The sequence below is a fragment of the Solanum dulcamara genome, chromosome 6 (genome assembly GCF_947179165.1).
Source record: "Solanum dulcamara chromosome 6, daSolDulc1.2, whole genome shotgun sequence".
Lineage (NCBI taxonomy): Eukaryota > Viridiplantae > Streptophyta > Magnoliopsida > Solanales > Solanaceae > Solanum > Solanum dulcamara.
In genome coordinates, this window is record NC_077242.1 from 72,701,086 (window position 1) to 72,718,659 (window position 17,574).

At 37.9% G+C, this 17,574-nt stretch overlaps 1 protein-coding gene, 1 non-coding gene and 1 pseudogene across 2 annotated transcripts; 1 reads left to right on the forward strand and 2 right to left on the reverse strand.

The window, feature by feature from the left end:
• Positions 1 to 2,405: 2,405 nt before the first annotated feature.
• On the forward strand, positions 2,406 to 15,022 carry LOC129892977 (calmodulin-binding receptor-like cytoplasmic kinase 3). The gene is made up of 9 exons (XM_055968476.1): positions 2,406 to 2,490; positions 5,149 to 5,298; positions 6,304 to 6,549; positions 6,708 to 6,959; positions 7,268 to 7,551; positions 13,192 to 13,357; positions 13,441 to 13,530; positions 13,856 to 14,154; positions 14,499 to 15,022. The coding sequence occupies exons 1-9, from the start codon at positions 2,406 to 2,408 to the stop codon at positions 14,706 to 14,708; spliced, it is 1,782 nt and encodes a 593-aa protein (XP_055824451.1). The 3' UTR covers positions 14,709 to 15,022.
• A 720-nt stretch (positions 15,023 to 15,742) lies between these two features.
• LOC129893621 (U2 spliceosomal RNA) lies at positions 15,743 to 15,939 on the reverse strand. The gene has a single exon (XR_008767519.1). It is a non-coding gene; the product is annotated as a U2 spliceosomal RNA (small nuclear RNA).
• Positions 15,940 to 17,147: 1,208 nt separating this feature from the next.
• Positions 17,148 to 17,301, reverse strand: LOC129893627 (U2 spliceosomal RNA; annotated as a pseudogene).
• Positions 17,302 to 17,574: the final 273 nt, after the last annotated feature.

Below are 17,574 nucleotides of genomic sequence, written 5' to 3' on the forward strand. Positions count from 1 at the left end.
CGTTGATAAAATTTAAATATTGAGAGCTCAATTGTTATGTATATTTACTTTTTAGATTTAAATTTAATCCTTCAAATACTTTCTTTATTTCATATTATTGTTAAGATTATTAAAAATAATTATTCTAATTTATTTGTTATTTTACAATATTAAGATGAATTAATTATTTTTATCCCATTTTATTCTCAGTATTAAATGTTTTGAAATAAGATTAACTTAGTCTTGTTATTAAATAACGTGCAATTATTATTGTAAGATAAGTATAAATAGTAAAAAAAAACAATATTTTTAAGGAGCCTACAGAAGGAAAATGCGATAATTAATATGAGACGGAGGGAGTATTATGAATTATTAAGTGCCCTTTTCTCCTTCTTCTTGCCATCACTTAAATGAGTTTAAACATATACTTCCTCTATTCATCTTTATTTATCCAGGATTTTAAAAAAATAGTTGTCCAATTTTAATTATTCAGTTTAAAAAATTAAGAAATAATTTATTATTTTATGTTTAATTATCCTTTTTATTAAATATATTTTTTCAATATTTAGCTGACTTATTGTTAATGTGGGCAATATAGTAAAATTATTTTTCTATTTGTGTTTTTTAAGAAGTGTGTCAAGTCAAATAGAATGATAGTAATATTTTTTAAAACTTAAGATTAAATTTTGAGAAATGATTGTGATTGGTTATCGTGTCAAGTGTTCTGCTCTCTTCTCTCTCCTCTCATCTTCCAACGGTAAGTGACACCCCCACCCCCGACCCCCCTGACCCCCCCCCCATCTCCATCCCACCTACACCCAGGCCAACACCTCCCCTAGAGGCCTCTGGCGAAGACTATTTCCGGCCAGATCTCCCCCCCTTCTGTTCTCTCTCTTCATCTCTTCCTTCCTTCTTCTTTGTATTTTTTTCTCTTCTCCTTTTTCCTCTTTGACTGCGATCGAAAATCCTCCACCAGTAGATTTTCGGGCAGTTTTTGCACAGGTATTTCGGTATTTCCAGCGAGTGAACAGTTTCCGGCGAGTGAACAGTATTTCCGGCACGTGAACAGTGTTTCCGGCGCGTGAACAGTGTTTCCGGCACGTGAACAGTGTTTCCAGCGCGCGAACAATATTTCCGGCGTGAACCAGGTTCTTTTCAACTGGAGTTGGTACCTCCGGTTTCCAAATATTCTTTGTTCATACACTTGTCGTTATATTTTGCTGACTTTAGACCATTTAATACTTTAGTAGTTCATACGCGTTTTCGTGGCTTTGGATAGTGATGGTGGATTAGGGTCATGTTCTCATTTAGGGTCGGGGACGAGGGTAAGGAGGGGTAAATGGGTTAAAGGAGAGTCTAGACTAAGAGTAGGTTCTTGGAACATTGGGACGTTAACGGGAAAGTCAATAGAGCTAGTTAAGATTCTTAAGAAAAGGAAGATTAATATAGCTTGTGTCCAAGAGACCAAATGGGTAGGTACTAAAGCTAAGGAGGTAGACGGGTATAAGCTTTGGTTCTCTGGTAGATCAAAGTATAGGAATGGGGTAGGCATTTTAGTAGACAGTGATCTAAGGGATCAGGTGGTGGAGGTTAGGAGAATCACTGATAGGATGATGTCGATTAAGGTGGTCATTGAAGGGACCACTTCGAACATTATTAGTGCTTATGCGCCGCAAGCGGGCTTAGTAGAGGAGGAGAAGAGGCGCTTTTGGGAGGATTTGGACGAGTTAGTGGGAAGCATACCGCCTACTGAGAAGCTTTTCGTGGGAGGTGACTTCAATGAGCACATCGGGTCTATTTCGGGAGGGTATGACGATGTGCATGGAGGCTTTGGTTTTGGGGACAGAAATGGAGGAGGAGTTTCACTTTTGGAGTTCGCAAGAGCTTTTGGGTTGGTGATAGTTAATTCGAATTTTCCAAAAAAGGAGGATCATTTGGTAACCTTCAGTAGTTCGGTGGCTAAGACTCAGATAGACTTTTTACTCCTTAGGAAGGATGATAAAGGTCTGTGCAAAGACTGCAAGGTCATTCCGATAGACAACCTTACAACCCGACATAAGCTCTTGGTAATGGATTTAGGGATCAAGATGACGAGGAAGAAGAGGGTCGGGAATGATCGACCTAGGATCAGATGGGGGAGTTTGACCACGGCTAGTGCTCTAGAGATGGGAGAGAAATTGAAGGACATGGGGGCCTGGAATAGTAGTGGGGATGCGAACAGTATGTGGGATAGGACGACTAGTTGTATTAGGGTTGTAGCAAGGGAAGTGTTGGGAGTCTCGACAGGCAGTCGTAGTCGACATCAAGGGGACTGGTGGTGGAATTTAGAAGTGCAAGGGAAGGTGGAAGCAAAGAAAATGGCATACGCGAAGTTGATAGAAAGCACGGATGAGGTGGAGGAGTGGACGAATAAGGAACTTTATAAGATGGCGAAGAAGGAGGCGAAGTCGGCTGTTTCGACGGCAAAATCGATAGCTTTCGAACGCCTCTATGCTGAACTAGAAGAAAAAGGTGGGGATAGGAAATTGTTCAAGCTAGCCAGGGCGCGGGCGAGAAGGGAACGCGATGTGGATCAAGTGAAGTGTATTAAGGACGAGCATGGAAAAGTATTGGTAGAAGAGACTCTCATTAAACAGAGGTGGCAGTCATACTTCCATAAACTCTTGAATGACGTAGGGGACAGAGACTTTGTGTTGGGAGATTTGGAACATACAGAGAGGCGTCGCAATTTTGGATATTGCAGGAGTATTAAGGTTGAAGAGGTTAAGGGTGCTGTTCGTAGGATGCGCTGGGGAAGAGCAACCGGACCTGACGAGATTCCTGGGGAATTTTGGAAGAGTGCCAGCTTGGTAGGTTTGGAGTGGCTGACTAGGTTATTTAATGTCATCTTTAAAACGGCAACGATGCCCGAAGAATGGAGGTCGAGTGTAATGATCCCTCTATACAAAAACAAAGGGGATATCCAGAGTTGCAACAACTATAGAGGTATCAAGTTACTAAGCCACACTATGAAAGTGTGGGAAAGAGTGGTGGAGATGAGGGTGAGGAGAGGCGTGTCTATTTCAGAGAACCAGTTCGGATTTATGCCGGGACGCTCAACTACAGAAGCCATCCATCTTATGAGGAGACTGGTGGAGCAATATAGGGAGAGGAAGAGGGACTTGCATATGGTATTCATCGACTTAGAAAAGGCCTACGATAAAGTTCCAAGAGAGATACTATGAAAATGTTTGGAGGCTAAAGATGTACATGTGGCATACATTAGGGTGATCAAGGACATGTATGAGGGAGCCAAAACCAGGGTAAGGACAGTAGGAGGGGACTCAGAGCATTTCCCAGTTGGGATGGGGTTGCATCAAGGATCAGCTCTAAGTCCATTTTTATTTGCCTTGGTAATGGATGCATTGACGCGACAAATTCAAGGTGAGGTGCCATGGTGTATGCTTTTCGCGGATGACATAGTCCTGATTGATGAGACTCGTAGTGGAGTTAATGCTAAGATGGAGGATTGGAGACATACCTTGGAGTCTAAAGGGTTTAAGCTGAGTATGACCAAGACAGAGTACTTAGAGTGCAAGTTTAGTGAGACATCTCAGGAGGTTGGCGTGGAAGTTAAGCTTGGTGCCCAAGCTATTCAAAAGAGAAGTAGTTTCAAGTATCTTGGGTCTATCATGCAAGGCAGCGGGGAAATTGACGATGATGTCACACATCGTATTGGGGCAGCGTGGATGAAATGGAGGCTCGCTTCCGGAGTGCTATGCGATAAGAAGGTGCCACCACAACTTAAGGGCAAATTCTACAAAGTGGTGGTTAGACCGGCTATGTTGTATGGGGCAGAGTGTTGGCCAGTTAAGATCTCTCACATTCAAAAGATGAAAGTTGCCGAGATGAGAATGTTGAGATGGATGTGTGGTCACACCAAGAGCGACAGGATTAGAAATGAGGCTATTCGGGACAAGGTAGGAGTGGCCTCGGTGGAAGACAAGATGCGGGAAATGCGACTGAGATGGTTTGGGCATGTGAAGAGGAGAGACACAGATGACCCAGTGAGAAGGTATGAGAGATTGGCCATGGATGGCTACAGAAGAGGTAGGGGTAGGCCGAAGAAGTATTGGGGAGAGGTGATTAGACAGGACATGGCTCAGTTACAGCTTACCGAGGACATGACCTTAGATAGGAGGCTGTGGAGGACCCACATTAGGGTAGAAGGCTAGTACATAGTCTCGTTATTCTTCCCTATTCATAGGCGCACTAGCACATTACAATTCCTTGTACTCTCATTTCTGCTATTTCTGTTACTATTTATTGCTTTCAGTACTTTTGATTACTCTATTTTATCTGTGATGCCTTCGTGATTTATTTTTCTATAGCGCTTTGATTTTTTTTTTTTAACTTTATCTGACCCCCTTTTCCGCTTTTTTTTTGAGCCGAGGGTCTCTCGGAAACAGCCGTCCTACCTTGGTAGGAGTAAGGTCTGCGTACAATCTACCCTCCCCAGACCCCACGTTGTGGGATTTCACTGGGTTGTTGTTGTTGTTGTTGTTGTTGTTGTTGTCAAGTCAAATATGAACAACAAGACAAAGTAAAGATGAACATAGAAGGTACAAATAATTTAAATTTATAACAAAATCTTAATATCATTAAAATGATTTTCATTTAAGATGTTTTTTAAATATAACATTTCACCATTATCACGATCATAATTAACCATGACTATCACCCACCATTATCAAATATCAACTACCACCCCACAATCATCTCCATCAACCATTAGTCATTACTATATAACAAATACAACCATCAAGTATATCGCCACATCATTATCTATTACTATCATGCATATCATCAATTATCACCATTATTATTACTTTAATATTATTATAGCGTATCATTATGTAACAGTGAAATATTTTATTTTGTGTAATGATCAATTTAATACAATCGTTACCTTATATTTTCTTCTCATATTATTTTTATATATTATTTAATAATTATATTTTAGCCATCAAATTGCTATTCCTATAAAAAAAAATACCATCTATCCAAATATTATATTGATGGAAATAATCCCAGAATTAAAGACTGAGTGGACAAATGAGCGTCGTCAACAATTTAAGCCGTCTGAATGCATACGTATCCATTTGACTTCATATATGACGTAGTTGACAGCCATTTTTTACCTCACTAGCCCCCCATCTTCTCCAAGATTGGTAGTATTTTCTTTGGAAATTACTAAAACCATCTCTAATCTATTTACTCCAGAGACCATCTTTACATTATTATTGCCTACAAGAAACCTCAGCCGCCTTTATTTTGCAGGTATGTTTTCTCTTCCTATACAATCCATATTCACTGCTGAGGTCAACAGTGATCATTGTGTTTTCAACTGCAAAATAACAGGGTTTTGTTGTCTATGGGATATACTAGCTTTTTGGAGAATTGGTTGTTTAGTTTTTTGAGGTTTTGTTGATCTGATTTGTGTTTTTTGGGTTTTTTGGTGAAGTGGGTAAGACTAGTTTTAATGCCCATCTAGTAAAGATTCTAGCTTTTTGCTGATTTGGGTATTTGGGGGTTTCTTGATCTGGTTTGTTTATTTGGATTGTTTGGTGAAGTGGGTTAAGACAAGTATTAATGCCCATATTGTAAAGATTCTAGCTTTTTGCTGAATTGGGTATTTGGGGGTTTCTTGATCTAGTTTGTCTATTTGGGTTGTTTGGTGAAGTGGGTAAGACAATTTTTAATGTTCATATTGTTAAGATTCTAGCTTTTTGCTGAATTGGGTGTTTGGGTTTTTGAGGTTTTCTTGATGTGGTTTGCCTTGTTTAAGTGATTGGTTAATTGGGTATGTGATTGAATCTTCTTATCTGGTATTTTTGTAGAAGAATTGTCTATTGGAGTGTAGCTGTCTCTTAGAGCTTATCTTGAATTCCTTGTGTCGATTGGAGTTCTGAACTTTTGAAAGACTTGGTTTTTGGATTCAGTTCAATTGTTTAGCTGAAGTCTGAAAGAATCTGGACTGTGTAGTTATTTTGATTGTTGAGTGAGGTAGTTTCCACTTTGGTCCTGTTGAAAGTGGAAGATAAAGTTGATTTTTCACCACGTCTATTGCGGAGGTTGATGCTGCCTGATTAATGCTTATCTGAACCAAAGGTTCCTGTTTATGGATTTGTGACTCTGACTGGACTTCTTGACTTGACTTGGAAAGGAGGAGGCTTGGCTTGTATGTTGTTTATTGTGGCTACTAAAGAATTTGCCATGGATCCATTATATTTTGGTTTTACAAAATGGGGCAATTATGACACTTTTTACTGAAAATGGATGTAGTTGTGCTGTGTTTACTGTTGCTGTTGCAATTCCACCTAATTTCTGCTTCTCGACTGCTGGGACTTAAAGAAGCTTGTGGAATTTACCGAGTTGACTATTCAGATGATCTAAATCGCCAAGTATTTTATGTAAATGGCATATTAGTAGATAAAGATTTGTTCTGCAACGCCTTCAAATTTGATCGTGCAGAGCATTGTGTTATCCAAAATGTTGGGTTTCAATATTGTGGATTGGACTTATTGATTGGTATGGTATAATATTGTTTTCAAATATCTTTTCAAGAATACTCTTTAAGACGTTCTTCACTAGAAATCATTTAATTTTTCTGTATTTTTCCTAATTGCTTCCATTGGATATCGCGGTTTATAATTTGTGTAGTGATATACTTCCACACCATCTTGCAGATGATTTGCATTTCAAGTCTGGAAGAAAATTTATACAGAAGGTGGTCAGACAAGGATCCAACGGAAACAATTTCGATGATACATCACGGGAGGACAAGGAACAGCATGCTGATGATTTTTCAGTAACCCCCAAAAAGTTGGTCATGGCAGTACCAGCATTTTTTATTCTATGCTGTGGCTTAATTTGCCCCTGTTTTCGGACGAGGAAGAGGGAAACGGACCAATCTGCTCTTGTGAAGGATCCTAATTCAAGTGAGTTAACCGTTTCAATGTTGTGTATTCAGTCATAGCTGTTTACATTCTTCTTTACAGCTACTTGCACAAACAAAACATGGCCATCCTTTTTGGGCCTTTCTTTCTTTATTAAAAAACTGGCATTTCTGATTCGGAAGATATGTTTACTTTAAGTACCAGTGGATGAAAATTCCAATGACATTACTCCTATAGTATCTGTCTAGTATCTACTTAAAATTAATTTTGGAATATCTGCTGAAATTCTGATACTTGTTGCTTTGTTGGATTTGGTGGTTATTTATAAAGATATTATATTTATCTTGCAGTGGACTCTACTTCCTCTTTGGAGATGAATTTTGTTCCTGAAAAGGCACCAGGCAGTCCTGTACGAGTGCCAGCTAGTCCACTTCGAGTGCCTCCTAGTCCCTCTAGATTTAGCATGTCTCCCAAACTCAATAGAATTGGCTCCATTCACCTCAACATGAATCAGGCTCTCAAAGCTACCCATAATTTCTCTTCATCCCTAAAAATTGGAGAGGGAGGGTTTGGAATGGTCTACAAAGCTCAACTACCAGATGGCCAAACAGTTGCCATTAAACGCGCAAAGAAGGTAAGTTACCATTTAATCTAGTGGTCATGAATCTGCAAATCTTATAGTATATGTTACGGTTCTTTGATGGGTTATTTAAGAAAACCATTTGGAACAAGCTTTCACTATTGAAGTTGAAGTTGAATGGGTTAATAGAGTTTACTTTTAAGTCTTTGAATTGATTACGATATCGTCTTTGCTGTTGGAAATTAGACAGCAAAGGCCACACCCAAGGGTGTGGCTTAGTTGTCAATGAAGTGGCAGGATAACCATGATGCCTCAGTTTCAAATCCCAACAGAGACAAAAAACATTAGGTGATTTCTTCCCACCTGCCTAAGCTTTGGTGGACAGAGTGACACGGTATCTGTACTGGTGGGGTGAAATAATTGAGATGCGTGCTAGCTGGTCCTAACACCATCGTCATTTAAAAAAAATTAGATAGCAAAGGCCTTACAGCTGGTTAATCTAGTAGTTGCTGTTGTGAGCCATCGAGCTTTTGCTAATATGTGTAAGTCAATAACTTACATCAATAAATAGAGATAAGGCTGATAGTGAAAGGGCCTCATATTTATTTGTTCCTCATATTAATTTCCTTTCTGCAATTTACCTTCATAAATTAGAGGGTTTTTTGTTCTCTAGTCATTTGAAATTGCTGCAAGTGTAAAGAGAACAATGATCAAGGATTTGCAGTCCTCTATTTTACCACACGGCCATGTCGCCAAAATGCTACAGATACAAAATAGATGAAAACTTTCCCGGATTACAAAGCATGCATTTAAGAGAGTAATAAAGACCAATCTTTTCCAGGGAAAGAGAGATAAGTAAGCAGAATGTTGGAACATATAATGCATCTTCGATGAATATGCTATAGATGAGAATCACCAGTTCAGAAATCAGAAACAGGTCAACAACATTGTTTTAGTTTCAAGCTCAATTGCTAGATTAAGAGCTATTTATTACCTACTAGATTACAAACATCACGTAGTTTCACTAATGTGAAGAATCTTCTTGGTCATAATTCTTTCATATTATTTAGGTTTTGTGAAGATAATTTGGTTATTCAACTTCTATGCTTCCTCTCTTGTAGGCAAAGAACTCTCATTTGAAGTCACATCTCAGTTTTTATCTATCATTATGTCTTTTTGGTTATACTGATATTGTTGTAGATGGCATAGCTTCTTGAATTCTGAACATGCCTAGTAATTAATTTACCCTTTTTGAATTGTTTTTCGTGTGAAAGAGGAGGAAAGGCAAAATAAATTCAGCTATAAATTTATATAAGAGAGAATCCACCAGCTAGAAGAGAAATAGGAAATAAGTGACCCCGGGGAATATTGTTGGAAAAAAGACATCTTATGAAAAGCTCTTCGCCCACCCTTCACTCTGTTAGGACAGAATTAGGACTGGGAAAATGGTTTAAAAAACAATTAACCATCTAATCCGATCCATTAAATATGGGTGGGATAACTTACCATTTTAAAATGGATCATATATGGATATTGTCCACTAGAAAATGGATATCTAGATGGACAATATGAATATCCATATTATCAATACCCATTTGTCGGCTTGTTATTTGGCTTGTTATTTTTCATGAGTTCTTGCTCTCTGAGAGTCTAAGCATATTTTGGCTTTTAGCTTGTGCTATCCTGGCTAATCTTGAAACCATGAATAATATGGATATCCAATATTATTCGTTGGTTAACCCATTTTTATCCGTGTTAAATGTAGGCAGGTCAGATATTTTATCCGTGTTTGTTTAACCCGTTTTTAGACTCATCCATATTTGATCCGACCCGCATGTTCCCCGCTCCTTGGTCAGACACACCGTTCTTATTTAGCTTGGGCAAAGAGTCGAGACATGGAAAACTTGCACTATTTTTATGTCCGAGACATGGAAGACTTGCACTATTTTTATGTCGAAAGTGTAACATGCTTCAGTCAAAAGCCAAAGGACTCGTGAATAGTCCTAGTTTGTTCAAAAGAAAGATGTAAGTTGCAAAAACAGAGCAATAGATACAGTAGATTGTGAGTCTTGTGAAAATCACATATGCAAAAGCAGATTGTGAGTCTTGTGACACATGTGCAAGTCAACTTAGAAGCTGAGGCAAAAAGGAGAAACTCGACTTATTGTTACTTACCCGGAGTGCCCATACAAACCAAAACCTTATCCGCACGATAGAGAATGGTTAAGTTGAAATGGGAAGTCAGCTGGCTGCTTCTTTTGCAATGTGGAATGACATTGAAATTGGAAAAAAACACTTGTGGAGGCTTAACTTTGGGTAGTTGTAGTTTTTCGAAAAAGATCATGTGGAAATTGAAGAGTTGTGAGTGGAAGTTGACGATTCGAAAACTTCAACTTGAACCTCAATTCCACAACCACCTCAAGATCCATAAAAAGAGAGGAACTCCAAGTTTCACCATTTCAACGTGCTTATTGGTATGCCGAGGATGAAATGCAATATGAGATGAATGTAAGAGTATATCATGGGAGGTATAAAGCTAGAAGGGGAGGCTTGTTCAATACATCTTCAAACCCCATCTTTTCAAACTTTTACTTGGAATTTTCTTTGTAAAGAAAGAAGAAAAGAAAGACATGTTGGGAATGATTGGTTGATTGTTCATTCAACCATCTTGGGGTTTAAATAGTGTTTGCAAATAATCCTAAAAAGAGAAGGAAAGTAATTTCTATTTCTAACTACACACATATAATGACTCTCAACCCCTCCTTTTTATATAAGGAATGCGATCTTGCCATATTAATGATTTCCTAATTCTTAACACCCCCCTCCTCAAGTTGGAGCATACATAACTTGACACAAATATACTCAATTTGGAGCTACAAATATACTCAACCTCATTTGATGAGTGCTCCACTGAAGCAGGGGATGTTGTTGGAGTTGGCAATGAGTCACTTGGTGGACTTTGTTTACCAGGTTGAGCGTGCAACCCGAGATGAGGATGCCAACTGTTGCAATCTAGGACTCCGAGACTACTCACTAGGAGTGTTGTGTGACGGTGGGTTGTGACTGGGAATCGTCTCAGGGCCAGCTAGTACTCCATCAATCAAAGCAAACCTACAACAATGGGCCAGTTTAGTTTTTCTGTTGTAACTATTGTTTTTTGGTTGTGTAGAACTGTTTTCTTATCAGTCCGGTTCCTATGTATGGTGGAGAATTTTTATATCGTTTTTAAAAAAAAGAAGGAAGAAAGATTGGCACCATAATGGTCGCCGAAGAGATGAGCGATGCTTGAACGGGGATATGTGCACTGATCTTTGAGAGGGAAGCGACACCGAAAGGATGAAAGAAGGAAAATCACTGGTAAGGCAAGCGACACACCTAGGCTAGAACGGCAGGCCGATAGCGGAAGTTATTTGAGTCTGTACAAAGATTTAGCTGCTCTTGTACCATGTAACGAAGGAAGAAAATAAGAGATGTTGGGAATGAATTGCTTGGTTATTCCCTCAAGCATGTTGGGGTTTAAATAGTGTTTACAAGTAACCCTAAAAATGGAAGGAAAGTAATCTTGTAGAGAAAAGGAAAGTAACTCATGTATATAGTTCCACAATTATAAGGACTCTAATCCTTTCCTCTATATACAAGGAATGTATCAAGAATGTGATCTAAGCCATATCAATAATATATATATATATATATATATATATATATATATATGTATAGGGATTTTGATCTTAGCCATATCAATAATTTTCCTAATTTGGGCCCAAGGGTGTGGCCTAGTGGTCAATGAAGTGGGTTGAAATCTGAGCAGAGATAAAAACACTAGGTGATTCCTTCCCATTTGTCCAAACCTTGGTGGATAGAGTTACCTGATACCTGTTGCTGGTGGCAGGTATTTCGTGGAATTAGTCGAGGTGCGTGAAAGCTGGCCCAGACTCCACGGTCATCAAAAAAATATCCTAATTCTTAACATTATTTTTTGTAAGATCTGCGTGAAAAAATAATCAAAGAGTCACCAATTTCAAAAATATTATTTGCAAGTGAATTGAAAAAATCCCACAAACAAACAACTTAATTCTAGTTGGGATATTCATGGTTGATAGCTATCTATGTTTTCATATAGTTTATTTCTCGAGTTCTTATGGGTAACCATGTTGGTCCCAAATGCACCCGCAACTATATGTAGTCATACAAGTAATATAGTGATTTAAAAACCGAGTGTCGAACCGACAGACTTGTGATAAACAACTATCAGACTTAACTACTGCCAAATTGTTAATCGAGTACTTTATGCAAACAGTGATTTCCATTTATCAACTACTGCAAGGATATAAAACTAATGAATCTAACACTAACTATTGATCAAGGAGACGAGGACAAATATGCAGAGCTTAGGAGTAAATAGTGAGATGAATAATTCTAGGGCTATGGTTTCGCTAACAATCCTGTTGCACATTTATATGAACTAACGTAGTAATTTATTTAGTTTACTGACTATTATAGTTAATAATACAAATAAGTATCTTTTTTTGAGTCCTTGATTGCCCATCGTAATGCTTTCACACCTATATGTGGTCAGGAACCTTAACACAACTGCATTTACAACTCCAGTACATTAACCAAGCAAGACAATCTAGGTATATGTCTTTCATAGGTTCGAATCAACTCCCTGATGCCCCAGGTTGATAACATGCTCTATTTAAACCTTATTGCACTTGATTCTCACTTCCGAGTTCAATTCAGAATTCATAAAAATATTTCACTGGTCGCGAAAAAGTAAAACAAATTAAGACAATGGTTAAATTAATAAACTCATAAGATACGTCACATTAACGTCAATTCAAACTCATACGTCCACATTTGTGTAGGAAGTTTAGCTAATTATGATTCGAGTACGAAAACAAGAATTCATGAATTTATACAAAATTAATGATGAAATAAAGAAGAAAAGAAATAAACTCTATCCAGAAACGCTTCACGCCTTTGCTCTTCTTCAAAAAAAGTTCGTGATGTGTTTTCCCATCAAAATGGACTATTTATAGAGTATGGGGACACCTAGGTCTTTTTAAATCCAATCCAAGTTGGACCTGGAAACCTTAGGTGATGTGCCAACCTTGCGTTGCAAGGGGTGACTCAACAGTGTTGTGGAGATTCAGAACCAGTTTTTTCATGTGCCACCTGTGCACAGCCCACGACCAGTGGCCATGCCGCACCCTTGCATCGCAAGAGATGGCGCACACGCCTTAACAAACTCTAGACTATCAATTTTCTCTCGAGGCCTATGTGGCACCCATGCCATGGCACAGACAAGCAGTCATGCGGCACCTTTGCGACGCAAGGTCACACTGTTGTCAGCTGCTGCATATGCTTTTTGCACTTCTCCCATGCAACACTATGCGACATTGATCCTTCCTTGCTCATTTTAATCCTTTTAGCTCCCAATTCGAAATGTGCCCAAGACATCAAAACAAACCAACATAAGCTCAAATACAACGAATTAAGATCAAAGGCGCGATTAAAGTACTACGAAATAGCGGGGAAATGATATGAAATCTAGATATTTGTGCCAAATATTAAATCACTTCTGTAGGAGGACCGATTGGCTGTTCTTTCTTGCTCCTTTATTTTAGCTATTAGTATCTAATTTATCTGAGAGAGAAAAAAACTTCAAGATTCTAATATCTGAATATTTTACAGGAGCATTTTGATGCTTTGAGCAATGAATTTAGGAGTGAAGTTGAGCTTTTGGCAAAAATTGAGCACCGGAGCTTAGTTAGGCTTCTTGGTTTTGTTGATAAGGGAAATGAACGCCTCATCATTACGGAGTATGTAGCTAATGGTACACTACGAGAACATCTAGATGGTATGGTATTTCATAAACTTAGTTCACTGACCCCAACTTCTATTCTGGTAAATATGTGGAGACAATAATTTTTTCTCTGGCAGGTGGACGTGGAAAAATCTTAGATTTCAGTCAACGACTTGAAATTGCAATTGATATTACTCATGGCCTAACTTACCTCCATCTATATGCTGGTACGTTACTGTTCATCGCTATTTTTCTATTTTCTTAGTTCGCAATGGTTTATTGGTGCTTGAAACTCCTGTACGTGATCAATAAGCAAAAGATGACGAAATGGGAAAAGATGATAGATTCGTTTAGTCGAGATCTTTTCATTGTTAGCTTTCAAGACGGGTAAGTATAGTTTCCGAAGCCATATTATTTATCTGGCAGCTTCAAAATTTCATAATCTTTTCTTTTAAACTAGGATTCAAATGTTTTGATCAGAGTCGATGCTGTTTTTAGTTTTGGTCCTTTGGTCTAATTGATTTGACGCTATCCTATTTTTGTTTGCCACAGAAAAGCAAATTATCCATAGAGATGTGAAGTCATCAAACATTCTCCTGACAGAGAGCATGCGTGCCAAAGTTGCAGATTTTGGTTTTGCCAGGCTGGGAGGCTCAGATGCCGATAAAACACACGTTTCAACCCAAGTGAAAGGCACAGTTGGTTACCTTGACCCTGAGTACATGAAAACATATCAACTCACACCAAAAAGTGATGTCTACTCATTTGGGGTTTTGTTATTAGAAATCCTAACGGGCCGTCGTCCTGTGGAGCTTAGAAGACCTCCTGATGAGAGGGTGACACTAAGATGGGTAAGCTCTTTTACTTCTTTTCCTCGTTAAGTTAATCTGGGTCATATCTTATTTTCTGGGCTCTACCGATCATCTGTTTTAAAAGTTAAAGTAATTGCAGAATTAGCTTATTTGTGTTAGATGTGCTAATTGTGTTTACAGTCTCTTACTTTCTCTGGTATCTTTGCTCGGATCTTCGAAAACTGAATAACTTTTGAAGGATCCGACACACATCAAATGACATTTTTGAAGGATCCGAGCGATTTAGGCATTTAGAGAATGAGAGAACATGTAGTTTTTTAAAATAAACCAGAAACTAGTCTCTATATTAGCTTATCGGGTACATATATGATATGCATATGCAGGTTTTCAGGAAGTACAACGAAGGTAGCATATTGGAGATGTTGGACCCTCAAATGAAAGAATCCGTAAATGGGGAGATACTAGTGAAAATGTTTGGTTTGGCCATCCAGTGTGCAGCACCTACACGAAAAGATCGTCCTGATATGAAGATCGTTGGGGAGCAGCTTTGGGCGATTAGAATGGATTATTTGAGGAACGGAAGGAGACAGTAATATACTGCTGATATACTGTGCATATACAGTCTTCCGCCAATTGACAGAAATGATGACAGCTTGAATTCGAGAGCGGTCCATCAAAGTTTATGTCTCCTAGAAAAAGGAAAAAGATTCAAAGATGCTCAATCTTCCACTTATTGTTTGTATTTTATTGTATATGTGAGCAGTTAAAAGATACTTCTTTTCTTGATGTTGATTCATTGAGTTACGAGTGAGTAAATAGGAAAAGACGCCTTTTTTTAATTCGACAAATGAAAAATCCCCGATTGCCAGTGGCACACGGTTTGAAATATTGTGGATATTTCGCCCGTCACTCTTTCTTTACTTAAATATCAGGTTCTAATTTGTAGTAGAGGTCGAACATGTGACGTGTGTCTAATTCAAGACGAAAAAGTGCCGTTGAAACAGCATAACCATGCTTTTGTTGCTAATGTAACAATAAAATGTGATTTCATTTTGTGCCTGCTTAGTTTGAATATTTTGGTTGCTGGGTTGAAAGAAGCTTCTTTTGACCTAAGTATTTTTAGGCTTCAGAAGTTGGATACTGATGGGGTCGAAACACCTCGTGGCTCGTACCTTCGGATTAAGATTTGACCTATTGATTACTGGTGATTTAAAATTTCGGCTCGTACCTTCGGGTTAAGATTTGACCTATTGATTACTGGTGATTTAAAATTTCAGTTGAGTTCGTATAAGGTAAAACTTTTTATTAAAATAAAAACTCTATTGAGATAAATACAAGCAAAGAGGTTTGGCCCCACCTTATAAAATTGAATTATCAATTTAAATAAAATATGTATGCAATATAATTTTTCAATAAATAACATACCACTCTAATAAATGGCGTATGAACATTTAGTATTTAGGCCATGGAAATGGATCAAGGCACGTAAATGACTATTTGCCCAGATGTGAGAACTTTGGGTCTTCACCATGTGTTTGAACACTCTGCATCATGACAAGAAAACTACTCTGTAGATTTATAGAATTACTTTACAAAAGAACATCATCTAAATTTAGGACTAGAATTGTTAGGGTGCGCCAGGCCAAGGCAATAGTGCAACACCAAGGCAACGCTTGAAGGCCCCGATAGCAAGCTACCTTAATGGACTCTTCCCCTTCAAAAAATAGAGTTAATATCGTGTGAGTTAATAACTCACATATCAGATATTAAACTGATAAGAACAGATACTACACTTGATCTTAGCCAAAAGGCCGAGAAAGGTATGATTTTCTATCTGTTTTGCTGGGCTATTTGATATGCCATTTGTTACATAAAATCTATCTTTCCTGTCAGTGTGGGATTTGAAGAACTTGTGCATTTCTCTCTAAGAGATGAGATAGAAAGAATACATAAGACAGGAAGAATTGATCAATAAAATTTGAATTACTTCTTACAACATTAGTACTTAGTGCAATCTGTAGGCAATCGTTGGAGCATCGATTATGCCATTCTCAGACTTGTGACATAGATGAAATGTCCCCGATGGATCATCCTTCCTAGTAGCACTAATTGAATGCACATTTACCAATGTTGATTCTACATTCAAGTAAAAATCGTTAGGTAGAGATGTTAACATGGTGCCAGAATAGATTATAATATTACCAGCTTGACCACTACCACTACTACCATCATTAGAAGGAGAAGTCTTAGAAGATTTGAATTCCAACGTTTTGTTCCAGACACTTACACCTTCCAAATTTAGACAATAGAACATGAAGGGATATTTTTTTATCAAGGGAGTTGAAACGACATTAGGACCAGACACGATGGCACTACTCCCCATGTTGATGTGACTTGTGACATTGGAAATTGATGATTCTAATGGATTTGGAGCTAGAATTTCCCATTGAAACTTCACCACCCCCTAAATCAATAATACCAAAAGTATAATTATTAAACGTTCTACCACCGCAACTGAAGACGACGTTAGAAATTGCAATATTTTTGCTTGAAGTAGAAGGAAAAGTGAATTTATCAAAAGCAAGATCACCAATAGTGTGTGATTGATCACCATAACTCATTTGATATTCACAAATATTTCCTCCCCCACAAGAAGAACTATACATTCTTCAGTGTCACACCCCGCGGTTTTATAAGTAGAGCTTTTCTTCAAATCAAAAAGAGGCGATGATTGTTGGAAACTTAAGGGCGTCATTCCTCGTGAAATTGGAAATCTTACTGTCTGATATTTACAAGCAAAAGGATACTACACAAATATCAAGATGCTCTTTACAAAGAAGTTCTCAACACCTTCAAGAAAATATCCAACAAGTTTTTTTTCCTTTCCCACCCAACCCCAGGAGGACCAATAGTGTCGTGGATCTGGAAGAAAGTTGTTCAACTAACAATATCACCATAATTGGTATATTGAAAGTTGTAGTCTTATCTATTATTGTATATAATAATTGAAAGAAAGGTTTGAACTAGAATTGGTGGGGTGCACCAGGCCAAGGCACTAGTGCAACACCAAGACTATGCTTGAAGGCCCCAATGATAGCAAAAATAGAGTTAATATTGTGTGACCCACATATCAGATATTAAATTGATAAGAACACTTGATCTTAGCCAAAAGGCCGAGAAAGGTATGATTTTTTCAGCTTATTTTATATGCCAGTTGTAACATAAAATCTCTGTTTCTAGTCAGTGTGAGACATGGAGCAACAAGATAGAAGGAACATGGAAAAATTAAGCAAAAGCAAGCATTGAATAATAAGAAAAAACTGAAACAATAACATTGTTGTAGTTATAAGAAAAAAACTCAGTTCTACTCATTGTTAGATATTTGAAAAAGAAAAGTGACTCAATCATACTTCTAACTAATTAATTTTGGTTAGATCAAACTATCTGTATAAACAAATC

What these genes read in the sequence shown, in the direction of transcription:
- LOC129892977 (XM_055968476.1), top strand. Translation starts at nt 2,406, where the DNA reads ATGGCGAAGAAGGAGGCGAAGTCGGCTGTTTCGACGGCAAAATCGATA. An exon ending in ACTACGAGAACATCTAGATG is followed by an intron (nt 13,358 to 13,440) that starts GTATGGTATTTC and finishes TTTCTCTGGCAG; the next exon opens with GTGGACGTGGAAAAATCTTA. An exon ending in TTACCTCCATCTATATGCTG is followed by an intron (nt 13,531 to 13,855) that starts GTACGTTACTGT and finishes TGTTTGCCACAG; the next exon opens with AAAAGCAAATTATCCATAGA.